This window comes from Myotis lucifugus, unplaced genomic scaffold (assembly GCF_000147115.1).
Source record: "Myotis lucifugus unplaced genomic scaffold, Myoluc2.0 scaffold_102, whole genome shotgun sequence".
Lineage (NCBI taxonomy): Eukaryota > Metazoa > Chordata > Mammalia > Chiroptera > Vespertilionidae > Myotis > Myotis lucifugus.
The window spans coordinates 2,661,161-2,682,653 of record NW_005871150.1 but is presented as its reverse complement, the minus strand read 5'-3'; the positions used below and the strand labels follow the sequence as shown (position 1 = coordinate 2,682,653).

At 42.4% G+C, this 21,493-nt stretch overlaps 2 protein-coding genes and 2 pseudogenes across 4 annotated transcripts in view; 2 read left to right on the top strand and 2 right to left on the bottom strand.

The window, feature by feature from the left end:
* The window catches only part of LOC102428489 (cytochrome P450 4V2-like), a 35,140-nt gene extending 32,820 nt beyond the window's left edge, over window positions 1–2,320 (top strand). For 2 of the 3 annotated variants that reach the window (XM_023757165.1, XM_006092650.3), the window contains 2 exons: window positions 13–192; window positions 1,574–1,810. In XM_023757165.1, the coding sequence (XP_023612933.1) occupies window positions 13–192; window positions 1,574–1,746 (353 nt within the window). In that variant the 3' untranslated portion in view covers window positions 1,747–1,810. Of the gene's footprint in view, window positions 1–12; window positions 193–1,573 lie in introns of all 3 variants that reach the window. The other variant, XM_023757166.1, reaches the window with a different exon arrangement.
* Window positions 2,321–6,226: 3,906 nt separating this feature from the next.
* LOC102428180 lies at window positions 6,227–7,574 on the bottom strand (annotated as a pseudogene).
* A 4,811-nt stretch (window positions 7,575–12,385) lies between these two features.
* LOC111826792 (coagulation factor XI-like) lies at window positions 12,386–16,644 on the bottom strand. Its single transcript, XM_023757127.1, has 3 exons — window positions 16,586–16,644; window positions 13,340–13,446; window positions 12,386–12,513 (listed from the first exon to the last, which is right to left on the bottom strand). The coding sequence occupies exons 1-3, from the start codon at window positions 16,642–16,644 to the stop codon at window positions 12,386–12,388; spliced, it is 294 nt and encodes a 97-aa protein (XP_023612895.1).
* Window positions 16,645–18,655: 2,011 nt separating this feature from the next.
* On the top strand, window positions 18,656–19,961 carry LOC102441745 (annotated as a pseudogene).
* The last annotated feature ends 1,532 nt before the right edge of the window (window positions 19,962–21,493 follow it).

Genomic DNA, 21,493 nt, shown 5'->3' with positions numbered 1-21,493 from the left:
GCCTCATGACAGGGGGATACAAGGTTGTGAAAGGCTCTCAAATAGTCCTCGTTCCCTACGCACTGCATAGAGATCCACGGTACTTCCCAGACCCTGAGGAGTTCAAGCCAGAGCGGTTCTTTCCCGAGAATTCGGTGGGACGCCATCCATACGCATATGTGCCCTTCTCTGCTGGACCCAGAAACTGTATAGGTTTGTATCCATCAGAATCGGTTTGACCTTTCAGATGCACATGACAGGGGTTTCTTACAATAATGTCTTTGAGATGTGGTGTGTCAGATACAAGTCTGTTAAAAAACTTGTTTTATTTTTTTCTCCCACTTTGCTATGACTGTCATAAAGTATATCAGTTTTCTAGGGCTGCTGTAACAAAGCACCACAGACTGGGTGGCTTAAATGACAGAATTTTATTTTCTCACAATTCTGGAGGCCAGAAGTCCCAGATCAAGGTGTCTGCAGGGCTGGTTTCTTCTGAGGCCTCTCTCCTTGGCTTGTAGATAGATATCTTCTCCCTGTGTCTTCACATAGTTTATTCCTCTTTCTGTGTTTGTGTGTGTGGGTGTGTGTGTTTTTAATTAATCCCCACTCGAGGATATGTTTTTATTGATATTTAGAGAGAGAGGAAAACATTGATGTCAGAGAAACATTGATTGGTTGCCTCCCATACATACCTCAACCAGGAATCTAACCCACAACCTAGGTATATGCCCTGATGGAATTGAACTCACAACCTTATGCTGAATGGGATGACATACCAACCAACTGAGCCACCCAGCCAGGGCTTGATCTCTTCTTTTCATAAAGACACCAGTCAGATTGGATTAGGGCCCATCCAAAGGACCTCATTTTATTTTACTCACCTCTTTTAAGGCCCTATCCCCAAATGCAGTCACATTGTGGGGTACTGAGGGTTAAGAATTCAGCAGATGAATTTGGGGGGAATACCTTCAGCCCATAACATAAAGCATAACCAGTTTCATGGTAGAGTTTTAAAATGTAGATCTTTGGATTGAAGTAGAATATACTTTATATGGTAGAAAGCTTATTCATAACAGTTAGTTTATTTAACCTGTTTTTATTGCTTTTAGGACTTGCTTTTTTCAGAACCAAAATAGAGAATGCTCAGCATAGGACCAGCGGTAGTACTTCAACAAAATGAATGCACATTGCCATGCATTATACACACTTTTGGCTTTAGTATCTCTGGGGTTTTAGTGTTTATGTAAATGCAGGCATTGGTACAATGAGGCCTGGTAACTCTATAGTAAACTACATGAAAGGCCCAGTAGGAAAGCGTTCTAGAGTCGTGGTTCTCATGCTTCAATGAGTCCAAGATTCACCTGGGTGCTGCGTGGGCTAGATTCCTTGTCCTCAGAGCTATTCAGATGCACTGGGTGGGAGCCGGAAGGGCACTCAATGATCTTTATTATTAGGAAGAATCCTGAGTGATACTGGTTCTCCCAGGGCCTACTGTGAAAATCTAACATCATTTGCTCCCTCTAATCGTACCTGCTCTTTCTCCCATTTGAGATATGTCTGTAATTAAGATCATATTATTTACATTAATTTGAAGGTCAAAGGTTTGCCATGATGGAAGAAAAGGTCGTTCTTTCATGGATCCTGAGGCATTTTTGGGTAGAATCCAACCAGAAAAGAGAAGAACTTGGTCTGACAGGAGAGCTGATTCTTCGTCCTACTAATGGCATCTGGATCAAGTTGAAGAGGAGAATTGCAGATGCATCCTAACTCTATTATTGGGCTGTGCCTTAGTAGGAATAAATGTTTTTCTTTAAGAGAAACTTTGCATTTACAATGTTTAGATCATGTGTTTAATACTCTTAATCCCTACACCAAATTTTTTCTTATCACCACTTCCCTTGGGGTCAAGTCTTCAAAAAAGAGATATTTTTTTATATTTTCATCACCACCATTATCTTATCCTTGCTCTTGATCCCAACGGCGAGTTAACTGATGTCCGTACCCAAAAAAACATATACATTTTTCAACAGAGGGATCCATAGGCCAATTCAATTTCAATTGACATACCCAAAGGATATGTTAATTGAATTTCCAGAAATTTGTTAAGGTATTCTTGTTGAACACAAATATACATATATACTTATACATTTAATTTGTAAAGGGTAATTAAATACTTAGGCTTGAGATTAGGTTTTAAAAATTATATTAGTGGCATCAGTTATTAGAATAATTATGATGATGATACTTTTCAGATTTTATCAAGGAGAGCAGATCATTTACAAGTTGACTCATAAGTTCTGATCCTATTTCCCTTTTTTTAAATAAATATTTATTGTTCAAATTATTACATTTGTTCTTTTTTCCTCCCCATAGTTCCCCTCCACCTGGTTTCCACCCCACCCTATGCCTTTACTCCCCCTCCCCCACTGTCTTAGTCCATAGGTGTAAGATTTTTGTCCAATCTCTTCCTACACCCCCACACCCCCTTCCCCCGGAGAATTGTCAGTCCACTCCCTTTCTATAACCCTGAGTATATTCACCAGTTTATTCTGTTCATCAGATTTTTTATTCACTTGATTTTTAGATTCACTTGTTGATACATATGTATTTTTTGTCATTTTGTTCATAATTTTTATCTTTACCTTTTTCTTCTTCTTCCTCTTCTTAAAAAATACCCTTCAGCATTTCATATAATACTGGTTTGGTGTTGATAAACTCCTTTAGCTTTTTCTTATCTGTGAAGCTCTTTATCTGACCATCAATTCTAAATTATCGCTTTGCTGAGTAGAGGAATCTTGGTTGTATCATCTTGCTATTCATCACTTTGAATATTTCTTGCCACTCCCTTCTGGCCTGCATAGTTTTTGTTGAGAAATAAGCTGACAGTTATATGGGTACTCTTTTATAGGTAACTGTTTTTCTCTTGCTACTTTTAATTTCTCTTTTTGTCTTTTGCCCTTGGCATTTTAATTATGATGTGTCTTAGTGTGATCCTCTTTGGATTCCTCTTCTTTGGGGTTCTCTGCGCTTCCTGGACTTGTAAGTCTATTTCTTTCACCAGGTAGGGTAAGTTTTCTGTCATTGTTTCTTCAAATAGGTTTTCAATATCTTGCTCTCTTTCTTCTCTGGCACCCCCATAATTCGGATGTTGGTACTCTTGAAGCTGTCCCAGAGGCTCCTTACACTATCTTCATATTTTTGGATTCCTTTTTCTTTTTGCTTTTCTGGTTGGGTGTTTTTTGCTTCTTTGTATTTCAAATCTTTGGCTTGATTCTTGGGATCCTCTAGTCTGCTGTTGAATCTCTGTATATTATTCTTTATTTCAGTCAATGTACGCTTAATTTCTGCTTGGTCCTTTTTCATATACTTGAGGGTCTCATTAAATTTCTCGGAGGTTTCTAGAAGATTCTTGAGTAACCTTATAACCGTGGTTTTGAACTCTATATCCAGTCATTTGCTTTCCTCCATTTCTTTCATTTATGACGTTTCTTTGTCTCCACATTTTGGCTCCTTCCCTGTGTTAATAGAGTGGCCTTGTGTGCTAGGTGTCCCTATAGGGCCCAATGGATCAGCCTCCCCAACACCTGAGGTGGACACTCTTGGTGCACCCATTTGTGGGCTGTGTGCACAGTCTTGTTGTAGTTAAGCCTTGATTGCTGTTGGTATCACTAGGAGGAATTGACTTCCAGAACAATTGGCTGTGAATACCAGCTGTGTCTACAATGGAAGAACTGCTATGCTGGAGACACCCTTATATGGCAGGACTTGCTTCAGTGGGGCTTTGTTGCTCACCGAGTCTGCCCTTTGAGTGTGTAGCTTATGGATGTGAAGAGTTGTAATCTGGTATGGTCTCACACTGACCACTGGGTACACTGGCTCTTGGATCACCAAGGAGGTGCACAGTCAGCCACTCCCTGAGGCCACCCAGCAGGAGCTACAGGGAGATCTGCAGATTCCTCCTCTTTGTTTGGGGTTTGGAAGTGCCCAGATGAGGCCCAGCTCTGAAGCAAGGCAGTCTGCTGCTGCCAAGTCTTGGGCCTTCTTTTGGAAGCTTTGGAGCTCTCTGACCCAGCTGCAGTGTGTTAGGTTAGGCTTCGAAAGGACAGGCCATTCATATGCAAAAGCCACTGCTCACGGCTTGGGTGGGGTGGGGTCTCAGAAAATCACCATGGCGGAGCAAACAGCAATGGCTGCCAGTCAGTCCTGCACCGGAAGGTTCCCGCATCTCCACATCTCTGTGTCCCATTCCCCCCCACAGAAACAATGATTGCTGCAAGCACCTCTGAGAGGAAGCCACCCTCACTTTCTGGCCTGATGTCAAACAGTCCAGTTTCTCCCCGTATGAGTCTAGGTCTCCAGAGTCTCACCCAGAACTGGAGTTCAGAGCAATTGGGAGCTTGTATCTCCCTCCCAATTGAAAAAAACAACAGCGCACCCAGTTGCCAGCCCATTTTGCGCACACCTCCGCACCTCCGTACCAGTCTCAATGTGCTTATTTCTTTCCTTCTAGTTGTAGAACTTCCACTCAGCCAGCCTTCCTGTGGTTTTGGATGATATTTGTTTTGTATTTTAGTTGTGGTTGTGAGAGGCAGCAAGTACAGGTGTTTACCTATGCCACCATCTTTCCCTTTTAACTGTGTACTTATGGCCTTCATTTCATTTCATTCTACATAACATCACAATTACCTTTACACATCAGATGTTATCAGGAGAGATTCCTCTTGGTGATCTCCAGTCCCTCATAATGGCTTTTGGAGCTGGAAGCACCTTAGACCTTATAAGGTTATACTCCTTTTCATTCCAAGGGGATAAGATCAATCAGAGGTAAGTTTCTATCCAAAGTCATACCACTAGGGGGTGACAGAGCTGGAAATAGATAGAGGTCCAGACTCTAAATCTCTACTACAATATGCTATTGCTTTATGAAACTCGGGTCTGTAAATGGGTGTATCATTAGAACACAGATCTTCTAGAATTCTCCCATCATTAAGGAAAAGAGAAGCTGCACATGTATAGTAATCCCGCACTTAGTTTAGGGTTAAACTACTGGGAATCTCAATCTTTCAGAACATACCAAGAACGAATCATAAGGTAAACTATGGACTTCGAGTGATTATAATGTGTCAATGCAGGTTGATCAATTATAACAAATGCACTGTTCTGGTGGGAGATGTTCATAATGGGGAATCTGTGGGTATGTGCGGGTAGAGAGTATATGGGAAACCTCTACACCTTCCCCTCAATTTTTGCTGTGAACCTAAGATCACTCTAAATAAATAACTTCTTAATTAAAGTTCATTTATCTCAAAATCTTTCAAAAATTTTTAAATTGGGAACACCAAAGTGATTATTTTAAGCTTAAATTCAAATATAAACTCTAATTATATAGGAAATATTAAAATTTTTCACATGAAGAAGACATGTCATTGGTCCATGACATCGGTGAACATAAAATGGGTGCCCATCAGAGCTACCATCCACAACTGTTATTTAATGGTTCAGTCACCTTGTTAAGGAAATCATAGTTTACCCACGTGAGAAAGTGTATAAGATTTCAGTGAAAATCCAGACACCACTTCACTGACATTCATTATTCTGGTTGGTGTCCCTGTTTGGGTATTCTTCAAAAGACAAATGTTACTGAAAATAAAACAAAAATGGAAAAATATTTTATTCTTCCAAATTCAAGTAAGAAAACTATCAGATGATGAGGCATTCCCACTTGGAGACTGCCTGAGCCCTTCAGCTAAGGAATTACTCTGAAAAGCATTGTTCTGCAGGCTGGACAGCTGGGTGGCGTCCCCATTCTGCCAAGACCTGGTGGTTCTGTGAATTTTGCCAACTCGATTTTTCATCAGTAAAATGACAACGTGAGAGAGGGGTGAGACAACAATGGGGATATAGGAATTAATGACGTGTCTTTTTTTTTTAACTTAGAGGAGTAAAAATAGTTTATTGACTCCCATTGTGTTGATTGGAATCTTAGTTGCAATATGAAAACTGGAGCTCATGGATACTCTGACTTTTTCCATAGCAGAGTATAACCAGTAGTAGTGGAAAAACACTACAAAAAGTGGCTGTAACAAGTTCTCCCTGCCCAGTGGTTTAAAAAATGACCTAGTATAAGAATTTCGAAATTTCTAAAATTTACCTGTAAAAGCCTGTTTTTAGAAGAAAGCTACTTCAGTATAAGCATATATCTCATTACATGATTATTTTTCATTTGGTAAAGTTCACTCACAAAATATAAAGTCTACCCTCTAGTAATGAATATAAATGCTAAAAGTACTTCATGCAAAAGAACACATCAACAATTTTTTAAAAAAATTAAATTCTTGGGCCACGGGCACTGTAAAGTGTGGATGCTCACTTCTCCAACAATTTCTTGAAAACACAGAGCTGTATTTCTCATTTGGAATACTTTCTTTATCTTGCAAAATGTTTTCTCACAAGTGGTGCCGGTGAACTGCACCATCACTGTCTCTGCCCTGCATCTGCAGCTGCATCTGTGCCTGCATCCTGACGATCATCTCCTGCATGCAGCGGAGCTCAGCTTCCTTTTCCAGCAAGATCTGATCTTTATTCACGTCCTCATTTTCCACCTTCCTGCTGCCTCTTGTGAGCCTCTCAGAACAGAAGTTCTCATAGTGAAGGTCCTGGGTCACCTCCTGGAGGTCCTGCTTGTGTGTGATGAGCATTGTCCTCAGCTTCAGAAAGTCATTGTGTTCTGGGTTCTCCACCTCCACGACACCCCACGGATAGAGGCAGCCTCGGACCTTCATGCCTTTGGCTTCTATCAGCTGATGGGATCCAACCACAGAGAACGGGATACTGGCCTTGAGAAGTCTGGTCTGCTCTTTAAAATCTTCATCTTCATCTGATTCTGAATCAGGTAAGTGATAGATTTTGATGTTATGTTCTTCAATTTCATCCAGAATCCTTTTCTTCAAACGCTCCCGTTCCTTCAGAGTGAGGGTATCAGCTTTTGCAATGACAGGCACAATATTGACCTTGTTGTGTATCGCCTTCATAAACGCGACATCTAAGGGCTTAAGTCCGTGTCCAAAGGGCGAGATGAAATAGAAGCAGCAGTGTACCCTGTTGTCCATGATGTGCCGTCAGTTGAGGCCGTTCTCGTCATGTAGGTACCGCTCAAACTGCTCGTCGATGTAGGAGATGATGGTCTTGAAGCAATCCCTGCAGTTGATGGCATCACCATAGCCGGGTGTGTCCATCACTGTCAGGCGCAGCTTGACCCCTCACTCTTCAATCTCAACAGTAGAAGCCTCAATTTGGACTGTTCTTTCAATTTTCTCTGCAGCTCCAGGTATGATTCTTTCTGGGTAAAGATCCGTCAAGAACAGGCTATTTATAAGAGTCGATTTTCCTAGCCCCGATTCACTGACCACCATTAGTGTGAACTCAATACCTTTTTTCACTGATTTTCGGTGAATTTGGTTAGGAAGATTTGCAAATCCAACATAGCCAGGAGTTTCTGGATTTATGAACTGAGTTGGTTGTTGCTTAGACATCTTCAGTGAAGTTCCGTCAATCGCGGAGGAGCCGAAGAAGAGCCAACCGACTGCGCCGCATATCCACCCAGCACCTGCCATCTGCTCCAAATTCTCATTTCTTAAAGTATTTAATTAATATCCATCCTTGTGAAATAATTTCCATAACTCATTCTCCAAAACTTACTTAAATAACCTCAACACAAAAGTTCTCAAAGAAAACAAATAATGAGGCTCAGGGTGTACAAAGATTAAGGTTTCTCAGGTAACTCCTACTTAGTACAAAAAGTTCTGTCATGAAGATCTGAGTTTGTGTTCCTGTTCTTCTGCCTCTGTGGCCTTGGGCAAGTCACCTAGCTTAAGTTTCTGTCATCTTCGGAATGGGGATATTCTTCATAGAATTATTATGAGACTAGAGGCCCGGTGCATGAATTTGTGCACGGGCGGGGTTCAGCTGGCCCACCCCGATGGGGACAATTGATGGGGCCCATCGGGTGGGCCAACCCTGGGGAGAAGACGAGGGAGGTTGACCCGCTGGCCCGCCCCCTGGTCCAGGGGACAATTTGCGTATTAGCCTTTTTTTATATAGGATTTGAGCAGCAAAGCCTTTGTAAAATACAGTATTGCCATAACTGAGTTTTAAAAATTCTCAACTCCACCAGAGCCCCTATGGCTTGCATTTTATCTTAACCTCACACAACAGAAAATAGGTTAGACACTACAAAAGGAACATTTAAAACTCACAAAAAAGATAACTGAATCACTGCGTGTCCTGGATAAAAGTGTGCTAAACCTCAGCAACAGTTACCGCACCCAGCCGGTTTGGCTCAGTGATAGAGCCTCGGCCTGGGACCAAAGGGTCCGGGTTCAATTCTGACCAAGGAAGGTACCTCGGTTGCAGGTCCCTCCCCGGCCTGGGCCCTGGTCAGGGCTCCTACAGGAGGCAATCAATCGATGTGTTTCTCCCCATCTTTCCCTTACCCTCCCACTCTCTCTAAAACCAATGGAAAGATGTCTTCGCATGAGGATTAATAACAAAAACAAACACTAACAGTTACCTGGACAAAATTCTCCAACCTTTTGCTGATCCAACTGTTTCTTACAGCAGCCAATATAGCACAAGTCAGATCTTTTGTAAGTTACAATTTAAGGAATGCTCGAAACACAGGAACCCCACCCCAAAGGATGCTGATACAATCAGGGACCCGGCCTTATGTTACTTTTGGTTATGAACAGCCAAAATAACATTAAAATAATATAATACAAGTGGCTACCAAGACCCCGTTAAGCGTCGGAAAAGCAAGTGTGCAGGGGATGTAGGAGCAACTGGCACACGTCTCTAGATTTTCAAAAAAGGGAAAGGAAGGTACGTATCCAAAGGGGGAGAAAGTGTTTCCTGCCCCTGGATAACTATTCCCGTCTCCCGGGAGTGCACCTTTGGGATGTCGGCAGGCACTCTCGGACTTCGCCTCTCTGACTGGGCGAGGGCTGTGGAGGCCCGGACCCGCAGAGCGCCGTCTGCAGTGCTGCCTTCGCACTGCGCTCTCTGCAGTGCTCGGGACCCAAGAGGCGCGCTCTGCTCGGGAGCCGCCACCGACACAGGGTCCTCCGCCCATGACTCCGATCCCAACAGGCCTTTCCTGCCCCACTCGGACGAGAAAGACAACCTGCTATCTTCCCACCACTCACCTTGGCTGAGGTCCCTCCAACTCTGCCATGACGTCTCTTTTTTGTAACGCCTAGCAACTCCCAATTTCCTGGCTTATTCACACTGTGTTAAGTCTTGGATGTAAAGTATATAAGAAGATGTAGTTTGAGGTTAACTAAAGACAAAAATCTACACTAATAAAAGACAAACATGCAAATTGACCATACCTTCACTATGCCTTAAGCCATGCCCACCAGCCAATCAGAGCGACTATATGCAAATTAACCCAACCAAGATGGCAGCCAGCAGCCACGGAGCTGGAGCGAGCAGGAGGCTTGGTTGCCCCAATGATGGAGGAAGCCAAGCTTCCCAGCTGCCACGGCAGGCTCTGAGCTCCACTCAAAGCAACAAAGTTTCAATTATAAAAGGTAAATAAACCCCAGATACCTGCTTTCGGCCGGCCGTGGCCACGGAGCTGGAGTGAGCAGGAAGCTTCCCTCCCACCCGCCCTAGCCAGCTCTGAGCTCCACTCAAAGCAACAAAGTTTCAATTATAGAAGGTAAGTAAATCCCAGAATAAAAAAAAAAAGAAAAAAAGGAAAGGCTGGGAGCTTCCATCGCTGGGGGGCTTGGCCAGCCTGAAAACGGCCCTCAGCCCCTCACCCAGACTGGCCAGGCACCCCAGTGGGGACTCCCCACACTAAAGGGGGTGTGGCCAGCCTGAAAACAGCCATTAGCCCCTCACCCAGACTAGCCAAACCTCCGTGGGGTGAGGGTCCTCACTGGGGGGGCTTGACCAGCCTGCAAACAGCCATCAGCCCCTCACCCAGGCTGTCCAGGCACCCCAATGGGGACCCTCACCCTGAACGGGGTGTGACCAGCCTGCAAACACCCATCAGCCCCTCACCCAGGCTGTCCAGGCACCCCAGCGGGAACCCCACCCTGATCCAGGACACCCTTCAGGGCAAATCAGTAGGAACCACCCATGCACCAGGCCTCTATCCTCCTATATAATAAAAGGGTAATATGCAAACTGATTCTAACAGCAGAATGACTGGGAATGGCTGATCCCTATGACACACACTGACCACCAGGGGGCAGACGCTCAATGAAGGAGCTGCCCGCTGGTGGTCAGTGTGCTCCCACAGGGGGAGCTCTGCTCAGCCACAAGCCAGGCTGACGGCTGCCAGTACAGTGGTGGTGGTGGGAGCCTCTCCTGCCTCCTCAGCAGCACTAAGGATGTCCGACTGCAGCTTAGGCCTACTCCCCACTAGCAAGAGGGATGTCTGACTGCCAGCTTGGGCCCGATCCCCCAGGGAGCCGGCCTAAGCCAGCAGGTGGACATCTTCAGAGGGGTCCCAGACTGCAAGAGGGCATAGGCCAGGCTGAGGGACCCCTTGAGTGCACAAATTTTTGTGCACTGGGCCTCTAGTACTTAAATATTAAACATGAAACCTTAATAATTAATTTGGGTGGGGTTGTTTTGTTTTATCATTGTTTTGAAATAAATCTTTGATACTTTGCTTTCCACTATTGTGCTTTTTGTGAATGGAGAGAGCAGAAAGTTAAAATCCAAATGCTAGTCATTTGAACTTATTTCCCCGTTTCTATTGGATTTCATATAGCTATAGTTGATTATACAAATCTCAAACATCTCAACTTATTTCTGAATATAAAAGTTATAATATTTTCCTACCTTTTTTAAAAAAAGAGAATACGGATTAATCATTAGACATCAAATCTAATAAAAGAGAAACATGCAAATTGACCATACCTCTGCTACAACCACAAGCCACGCCCACAAGTGACGCCCACCAACCAATCAGGAGTGAAGATGCCAATTACCCAACTAAGATGGCGGTGGCCATGGAGCTGGAGTTGCCCCCGGCAATGGAGGAAGTGAAGCTTCCCATCTTCCCTGCCGGCCCTGAGCTCCGCTGAAGGCTACAAAGTTTCAATTATAGAAGATAAATAAATCCCAGATACCTGCTTCCAGCCGCTGTGGCCTCTGCTCAAGGAGGGGCTGGGACCTTGGGTTGCCAGGGGCAACCCAGGCTTCGAGCGGTACCAAGGCTACAAAATTTCAATTATAAAAGATAAATAAATCCAGATACCTGCTTCCAGCCTGCGGCTGAAGGGGCTGTACCCAGCCTGAAAACAGCCCTAAGCCCCTCACCCAGTCTGGCCAGGCACCCCAGAGGGACCCCCACCCTGAAAGGGGTGTGGGCAGCCTGAAAACAGCCCTCAGCCCCTCACCAAGGCTGACCAAGCACCCCAGCATGACCCCCACCCTGAAGGGACTGTGGCCAGCCTGAAAACGGCCTTCAGCCTCTCACCCAGGCTGGCCAAACCCCCGTGGGGTGAGGGTCCCCACTGGGGGGCTTGACCAGCCTGCAAACAGCCATCAGCCCCTCACCCAGGCTGGCCAGGCACCCCAGTGGGAACCCCCACCCTGAAGGGGCTGTGGCCAGACTGCAAACAGCCATCAGCCCCTCACCCAGGCTGGCCAGGCACCCCAGTGTGACCCCCACCCTGAAGGGGGTGTTGTCAGCCTGAAAACGGCCCTCAGCCCCTCACCCATGCACCAGGCCTCTATCCTATATAATAAAAGGGTAATATGCAAATTGACCCTAACAGCAGAATGACTGGGAATGACTGGTCACTATGACACACACTGACCACCAGGGGGCAGATGCTCAATGCAGGAGCTGCCCCCTGGTGGTCAGTGCGCTCCCACAGGTGGACATCCCCCTAGGGGTCCCAGACTGTGAGAGGGCACAAGCGGGGCTGAGGGACCCCCCTCAGTGCACAAATGTTTGTGCTCTGGGCCTCTAGTTCTTATATAATAGATTTATCCCTGGACTATTTCAAAATCCAGTATGAGGCGGGTTAACACATTCCACATGGGCTTTAGTTATTTTGTCTTCGGTAGGAAACTGTTATTTGGAGAACCACAAGTAGTTTTGTTTTGTTTTAAATATGGGTTCAGACTATAGCATCCTTTAGGCTGGGAATAGAATAGTCAGGCCAATTTTAACTGTTTCAAAATTGCCAGTTTAAAAAGGTGGGATTTTGTATGAAGAAAACTATAAATATTTATTATACAAATGTTTCATGGGTTAAAAAGAAATGTTGGCATCAAATTGATGAAACTAATTTTAAGGAATCCCCCTTTTGCTCCCCGTCAGATAATGTAATGTCCATGGGCTCACTCACCGGTGCTCTGGGCTTGGAAACTGCCCCGTTGCCTAGGTGACAAAGTGACAGTGGACGTCATCTGTGCATCTGCCCTGGCACTCCTCTGCATTCTTGGTGACAGACCTATCATAGTTCATGCCCTCCATGCCCAGGCCCTCATCAACTTCTGTGTCACAGGCTGGAAATAAAAGCAGTAAATATGCTTATCTTTCACACTCTGGGGCCACTTGGAGACTTTTTCCTGTAGCAACCGTCCCCCTGACTTACCCTTTCAACTCGCTCACCCACTTTCCTCAGACGTTGTTTTTATTTTAATCTACTTCATTCCTACTCTCACGTGGAAACAGAAAAAGAATGCCCATGTCCTTCTTACAGGGACACAATATTACACTTGTAAATTCTTTCTGCAATTTGCTGACCCGGCCTCGCTTGTTTCCTTAACACCAGTGATTGGCTGATTGACTAATTAAACTATTCAAGTATCTACATCACTATTAAGACAAGTGGCATCTCAACACTTGCTGCCTTTGGTTTGAATTCATATGTTTAATAAGGACTTTCCTATAACATTTTAAGTTGCGAAGGAGGGGGCAATGAATGGTGAGTACTGATGTAATGAGATAGGTCCTATGAGATACACTTTGGTAAGCTGCGGTGGGGCTAAGGGGCAGACATGCCTCCATGCTAACTTTGACTCGACAGAGAAAGAGCTTCATTAGGAGACTTTATTTCCATATGTCAGGGATTTCTTTTATAGCCATAAGATCATGTGACCATACGTATACATCACAATAACTAGTATATATATATTTAAAAACCTGCATTTTTTTTGTCTTTTTTTACTTTAGAGAGGGACGAAGGGAGAGAGAGAGAAACATCGATGTGACAGAGACCTGATCAGAAATTGAACCCACGACCTTTTGGTGTAGGGATGACACTCCAACCAACTGAGCCAGCAGGCCAGGGCAAAGCTAGTATTTATTCATTCTAGTAAGGCATCTTACCACGTATGTGGTGTGGGCATTGCTTGAAAGAATGTCCAGAAATGGCTACTGTCTTGTCTACCCTAGGCAGCGTTTCTGTAACGCTGTCTTTCAGGATGCAAGTAAACCTGTTTTATTAAAAAATAACAACATTACTGGGTGGATATTTATATTTTAAAATAATGCATCTCAGGGTGTTTTCCTTTATTTCCATCACCATTTATTCCCCTCTACACTCTCATCCACTTCCATCCCCTACACCCCACAATCACCACACTGTAATGTCAGCATACAGAAAGTCAAAGAGAAGGAAGTAAACTACTGTATCTCATGCCAAAAGAAATACTTTTTTAACAAGACTGTGAGTTTGGTTGTTTTCAGCCCAACATCCCCACATTTAAAAGATCACATGTAATAATACTGCTTCCTAACAGGAAAGGGTGTGGGCAAGCTATGGCCTGCAGGTTAACGCAGCCGGCTGCCTGTTTTTGTATAGCTCATGAGCGAAGCATGGTTTCCATCTTTTAATGGCCACATTTTAAACGATTATATATACACACTTATATAATATTGGTGACTTTGTCTCTGGACCTATAAAGCCTAAAATATTTATTCTCTGCTTTGTCAAGAAAAAGATTGCCCACTCTTATTGTAGAGTCCAGAACAGTGAATTTTGTATCTTCCGGGTGCTATGGAATTATCTGGGAATGCAGCAATAACACACAAAAATGTTGATCACTTAATTTGGCAGGAAAGCTTTATTATTAAATTCTCAAGTTCCCCCTCGCTGGTTTGGCCCAGTGGACAGAGTGTCGGCCTGCAGACAGAAGGGTCTCGGGCTTGATTTTTGTCCAGGGCACATACCATGGTTGCAGGCTCGATCCCCAGACTGGTTGGGGCGCATTAGGAGGCAACCAGTCCATGTGTCTCATATTGATGTTTCTCTCTCTCTCGCTGTCTCTCCCCCTCCCTTCCACTGTCTCTAAAAATTAATTTAAAATATACCCTCGGGTGAAGATTAGCAACAACAACAAAATTTTCAAGTTTAACATGGAAACAAAAGTGGTGGGTAGAATGTTCTAAAATTTGACTATTGAGACAAAACTACCAATACATTTGTGAATCTTGATTAATAGCTATACATTACCTTTGGGGGACAATTCAGATGATATAAAAGGATCTTTTAAAATTTTTTATGTATTTTGTGTAGAATGATGTATGTTGAAATAGTTGAGGGTGAAGCATTATGTTTTCAAACTATTTCACATTGTTAAACATGTTCAACACAGATAAATAAGACACAATGTCAAAAAGTATTGGTGGTGACAGGGCATCACTGTATTCTTTCATCACCTTATAAAATTTAATTTTTTTCTAATAAAATTATTAGGGAAAAGTACCAGTTTAAATAATATCAATAATCAATAGAAAAGCAAAGGACAAAATGATTAACAGTAATAAAGGTAAAGAGAAATAAGAAAGCGTGCCATTAATATTGAGGACGCAAGGGAGGTTGGACAGTCCATCCTGAGAGTTATGACAATTTCCTGGTCTGCCTAAACACCATATTATTATTATTATTACTATTATTATTATTATTATTTTTAACCCTCACCCGAGGATATTTTTCCATTGATTTTCAGGGAAAGTGGAAGAGAGAGGGAAAGACAAACGGAAACATTGATGTGAGACAAACACATTGATTGATTGCCTCCTGCATGAGCCCTGACCAGGCCTGGGGCAGGGGAGGAGCCTACAACCAAGGTACATGCCCTTGATCAGAATCGAACCCGAGACTCCTTGGTCTATAGGCTGATGATCTATCCACTGAACCAAACTGGCTAGAGCTATTTCCTAGTTTCCATTGAAATTTCTTCTTTGACCCATATTTATTTAAAAGGGTATTACTTAATTTTTAAACATTTGGGGATTTTTCAGTTGTCTTTTATTTTTTAGCTCAATTCCACTGTAACTGGATGACAAATTCTGCATAATTTTAATTCTTTAAAATTTGTTGAGACTTGCCTTGGAGCCTTGTATGTGGTCACATTTTGTGAGTATTCCATATGCATATGTAAAGAATGCATTGTCGGGTCCATTGTTCAAAGTATGTCCATTTAGTTGTCACTGATTGTTTATCAATGAAATAACAATATTATTGTACAATGAAGAAATATAATAACCTGAGAAGAAACTTGTCACAAAGAAAAATTAAATTATTAACTGTAATAGAATTTATTTTATTTGAAATATTTTTACCTAGACTGCTGTTTTTCACATATGCTAAAAATGTTTATTCTGCATAAAATGCTAGCAACAGTGATAGAAATTAACTGTAATATATGTTACTTTAAAAATAAATGCTTGCCCTAGCTGGTTTGGCTCAGCGGATAGGGTGTCAGCCTGCAGACCAAAGGGTCCTGGGTTCAATTTCTGTCTGGGCCCTGGTGAGGTTTGTGCAGGAGGCAACCAATCCATGTGTTTCTTTTACATTGATGTTTCTCTCTCTGTCTTTCCCTCTCTCTTCCACTCTTCCTAAAAATCAATGAAAAAATACCCTCAGGTGAGAATTAACAACAACAAGAGCAAAATAATAATAAAAAAAATAAAGGAAAACATTTAAAAACAATAGGTGCTTATGTTTTCATCCTAAATAACAAATAAACAAAGGGGCCAAAATTACTTGTATTGATATATCCTTCTGAATATTGGTTAAGTAATTTGTAAACAAATGTAGTGGACATTATGTGAAGTGAAAAATTAATAGCAGTAAATTATTGAATTGTATCAAGTCTAATTGTGTAAATATTTGCATAATATTTTTCAGTCCAAAATTGCATGTATGTGTGTGTATGTGTGTCTTGCATTAAACTGACTGCTTTATAGAAAACTGACTAATCAATGAGGCAAATCCAGACATCTGGTTATTTTTATAATATTCCTCTTAAATATAATTTAAATGTGTGATGTGAATTTGCATATGAATATAGGTATAGGAATGAATATAGTTAGAAATATACATATAGACATAATTTCCCATGACTATAAACTCCTTCAACTCACTTTCCTTCCTGCTTTGAAAACCCCTGTAACCTTAGGAGGAAAATAAATAAAATGATTTTATTTCCTCCCTTCCCTGGAGTGGATGGTGTGAGATTTTCCGACATGTATGGGGCTGTGGCGTGATTTCTGTCTCTGGGCTTATGCCCTCTTGTTTTTTAATCAAATTCAGGAAACAAGCTATTTCCACTTAAGATAAATCTCTACTTACCACCAGAAACTGAGGCAAATAAAATTAAATGTACCATTTGGTATAATAAAATCATCCTACAAAAAGAAAGATGTGCATGTTTTAGAATACAAAATATGAATTTCTAATTAGTTTGCTGACATGGGGCGGGTGTTACATGAAATAGAGAGGGAGAGGAGTACTTACTTTAATAGTGTTCACAGGGTTCCTATCATAATGCTGACCTTTATCTTCCCCAGAGCCCAGAACATGCCCCAGTAGGGTTGTGTGCAGTGCTCAACACTTCATAGTTCTGAAGAACACAGGACTGCCCTCCTCTCTCCCCCTCCTCACTTCCACCCCTAGCTCACTCTTCATCATATATTCTTATTGTCATCACCTGACCCCTTTCCCCACCCCAATTTTTTCATTTTTATCTTCTCTTCCAGGTTATTTCCTTTCTTTCTATCTTTGGAGTCTCTCTCTGTAGCTATCAAAGTAGATGATTTTTCTACTTATGTTTTCCATTTTTTTAATTCTGTTGCAAATAGATGACTAGGTTGTCTTGGTGACCTATATAAAGGTACTTAACCCCATGAAGCACTGAACTGTGAAAACTGTCAGTGAGATAAATTAAGACTTCTGATTTTTAGTATTGCTCTTGAATATCTTTCAATTTGTAAAATACTTGTTATTGAGTATTAACTATTAAAGTTCTTTCATTTTATATCTCCTCTCAAGTTGGTTATGGATATTAAGTAAAATCTTCTAAAATGTTACGTCAGACATCTTTTAAAAATCAATCATTTTCTACTACAATTTTTAAAACCAATTGGTAGAAAAAGGCACTTCAAGGAGTAATTGCTTGATATAAATCATAAATAATAATTTTTGAAACCATACCTGAAAAAACCTTGTTTGATGAAATTCTTAATACAAGTGTTTGTCTTCTGGAAATTTCCCATGTGCCCTAGCAGCTGGGCAATCTCACATTTGGTATGCCTGCTAGTCCAAGCTTTATTTAACCACACTTTCAAATGGCCACTCTTAAGCATTAATTCAAGGCTACTTTGAGTTTCCCAGAGTAAAAAGAAAACAGGGGCAGTCTGTGAATGGAGCATCAGCTGTTGTGAGGTGCCCTGCTCTTCTGGATTCACTTTCCCTTTATATAATGCTACCTCCTCAGAGGTCTTTGCAGATACAGTTAGTTCTGAGGAGCCAAACTCTTTTTTATCCCACTTGCAAATATTAAAAGTCTAAATTAAATAAAAATTTAAAAAACACAACAAAGTATGGGACTTTCATAGCTTTCTTTGGATCTAGGATCACTGAGACACAAATGGAGATCTAGGAAATGCCATGTCTAGCTGCTGCATGACAAGCAATAAAAAAATATGTCCAGAGGAGGGGCCAAGATGGTGGTGTAGATAAACACGATACTCACATCCTCTCAGAACCACATCAAAATTAAAACCAAAGTACAGAATAACCATATTCAGAACCACCTGAAATCTGGCTGAAGACAAGCCCTACAACTAGAGAATTAAAGAGGAAGGCACATTGAGATGGGTAGGTGGGCTGGAGGCCTGGAATGGGCTGGTCCAACACACATGTGTGGCATTTTTTTTAATTGGGAGTGATGTATTGCCATGGAGTTTCTTCTTTGAGGAGCAAGTGGTCCCAACCTCACACCAGATGCCTCAGGCCAGGGCTCCAGTGCCAGGAAGAGAAGCCCCCATAACTTTGGGCCATAAAAACCAGTGGAGATTGTGGCTAAGTAACATGGAGGCAGCTGGAGACCCAGGCAATTCCTTTTAAAGGGCCCCATACACCTACTTACTCAGACTCACTCCCTCTGAGTTCCAGTGCTGGGGAAGCAGCTTGAAAAGATCCAGGGACATACATGGAGGAACTAAATTATCTGGCATCAGAGCAAGAACTGGAGGGCAGCTTTCTCCCATAGAAAATCAAAAGAAGATCTTAGGTGTTTATAAATGGAGTTATAAGTTTTAAAAATACTCTGAAGATGAGGAGAGAAATAAAATTACAAGTTTCCCCTGTTTGAGATCTCATATTTTCTTGATCATAATAATGTTGTCATTGTCTGAATGGTTTCTGAGGAGAGCAATACCCAGTTCCTGTTGGCCAAATGCCTACGTAGCAAGATGATCCAAGCTTTTCACAACATTTTGGCACCAATACACAGGTGTTGTAACAGCCACTACTAAAGCAAAGCCAAAATGGGAAAGGAAAAGACTTATATCAACATTATTGTCAACATGTAGATTCCAGCAAATCTACCACTACTGGCCAATTGACAAATGTGGTGTGATTGACAAAAGAACCAATGAAAATTTTGAGAAGGAGGCTGCTGAGATAAGGAAGGGCTCCTAAAAGTATGCCTGGGTCTCAGATAAACTAAAAGCTGATCATAAGCATGGTATGGTCATTGATGTCTCCCTGTGGAAATTCAAGACCAGCAAGTATTATGTGACCACCCTTGATGCCCCAGGACACAGAGACTTCACCAAAAACAGGATTACAGGCACATCTCAGGCTGACTGTGCTGTCCTGATTGTTGCTGCTGGTGTTGGTGAATTCAAAGCGGGTATCTCCAGGAATGCGCAGATCCATGAGCATGCCCTTCTGGCTTACACACTAGGTGGGTATGAAACAAATGATTGTTGGTCTAACAAAATGTATTCCACTGAGTCGTCCAGCAGCCAGAAGAGATATGAGGAAGTTACTTGAAAGTCAGCACCTCCATTAAGAAAATTGTCTACAGTAGCATTTGTGCAGGTTTCTGGTTGGGATGGCGACAATATCCTGGAGCCAGGCACTAACATGTCTTGGTTCAAGGGAGGAAAAGTCACTGGTGAAGATGCAATGCCAGTGGAACCGCACTGCTTGAAGCTCTGGATTGCATCCTGCCACCAACTCGTCCAACTGACAAGCCCCTGTGTCTGCCCCTCCAGGACATCTACAAAATGGTGCTGTCCCTGTGGGCCCAGAGGAGACTGGTGTTCTGAAAGCCCGCATGGTGGTCACCTTTGCTCTAGTCAATGTTACAACTGAAGTAAAGTCTGTTGAAATGCACCATGAAGCTTTGAGTGAAGCTCTACCTGGGGACAAGGTAGGTTCAATGTCAAGAACATGTCTGTCAAAGATGTTAGCTGTGGCAATGTGGCTGGTGACAGCAAAAAGGACCCACCAGCGGAAGCAGCTGGCTACACAGGTCAGGTGATTATCCTGAACCACCCAGGCCAAATCAGTGCTGGCTGTTCACCTGTGCTGGATTGCCACGCAGCTCACATCGCTTGCAAAATTGCTGAGCTGAAGGAGAAGCTTGATCATCATTCTTGGAAAAAGCTATTTAGGTTTAACCTTCCGAAGGCTTAACCTTCAGAAGGAAAAAAGAATGTTTTGTGGACCATTTGGTGGTGGTTGTGTGTGTGTGCGTGTGTTGTGTGTGTGTGTGTGTGTGTGTGTGTGTGTGTGTGAGAGAGAGAGAGAAAGAGAGAGAGAGAGAGAGTTTTAAGTTATTAGTTTTTAAAATCAGTACTTTTTCATGGTAACAACTTGACCAAAAATCTGTTACAGAATTTTGAGACCCATTTAAAACAAAGTTTAATGAGGGAATAAAGAATGAAAGATGACCCAAGATTAGAACTACAGATGGCTCTTTCAGAACTCTTACCCAAAGAGAAACATGGGGGAAAGAGAGAACTCACTGAAGGTGACAGTGAGAGACTAGTTAGTAAAGGTAAATTTGAAGCTTAGCCCCATATAAAGTCATCTGAGACTTTTGGAGAAGAAATAAGCCAGCATTTTTTGTTGTTGTTATTAGATAGAACAGAAAGTTAAGAGGTATTTAAACTTGGAAGAGGTCATTATGTAAAATGCTAAGGAACTATTGTGACATTCTATCTGGCAGGCAGTTATTCAGATATTTTTATTTGATCTGTTGCTAAGATTTTATCACCTATCTGGGCATAAAGAGTCCTTAGTTGCTTTCTTGAGTTTCCAATTTAAAATTAAGTACATTCCAGCTACACAAAAAGCACATATTTATGACGCTCTGCTTTTTACGAAGCTCAACGTAGAATGGCTAATTTATGCCAAGGTAGGTTTTCATGGAAAACTGATATGTGAAATTATATCAGTTCCTTATATTCTTGTATTATTTAACCATGAAACCCCATCTTATCCTAAAGCCCCAATAAAAAGGCTATAATGATAACTCCCCAACCCTATTGAGAGAAGCAGAAAGACTTGAATGAGAGAAATACTTCCTTGAGAAACTGAATAACATTTTCCTAAATTTGGTTTAGCTAGTTAGTGAAATCTAAAAACCCACTGAAATAATATAAAGATTCCAAAAATATTTTTCTCTGTTTAAATAAAAGTGTATAAGAGTCTTAATTGCATAGAAACCTCTGAGATTAAATAGACCTACCTATCAAACTGACAGTAAGTATTCTAAAAACTTTTTTCAATAAATACCATTGCAGTTTAGAATCCTCATGTTGACTACTGTTATGTAAAGACTAGAGGCCTGGTGCATGAAATTCCTGCACCCTCTCCAATCCGGGACCCCTTGGGAGATGTGCGACTAAACCAGCAGTCAGACATCCCTCTCACAATTCTAGACCATTGGCTCCTAATCACTCACCTGCCTGCCTGCCTGGTTGCCCCTTACTCCCCCCCGCCCCACCAGCCTGATCACCCCTCACAGCCTCTGCGTGCCAGCCTGATCACCCCCAACTGCCCCCTCCCTGCCAGCCTGGTTGCTCCTAACTGCCCTCCCCCCCACCAGCCTGTTCACCCCTAACTGACTCATGCTGCAGGCCAGTTTTCCCCAAATGGCCCCAACCCTGATGGCTGGTTGTTCTAACTGCCCCCCCCCTCTGTTGGCCTGCACATCCCTTACTGCCCCCCCTCTGCTG

What these genes read in the sequence shown, in the direction of transcription:
- LOC111826792 (XM_023757127.1), bottom strand. Translation starts at nt 16,644, where the DNA reads ATGATTTTATTATACCAAATGGTACATTTAATTTTATTTGCCTCAGTT. An exon ending in GCCTCAGTTTCTGGTGGTAA is followed by an intron (nt 13,447 to 16,585) that starts GTAGAGATTTAT and finishes TTAATAAAACAG; the next exon opens with GTTTACTTGCATCCTGAAAG. An exon ending in ATGCCCACACCACATACGTG is followed by an intron (nt 12,514 to 13,339) that starts GTAAGATGCCTT and finishes TTTTATTTCCAG; the next exon opens with CCTGTGACACAGAAGTTGAT.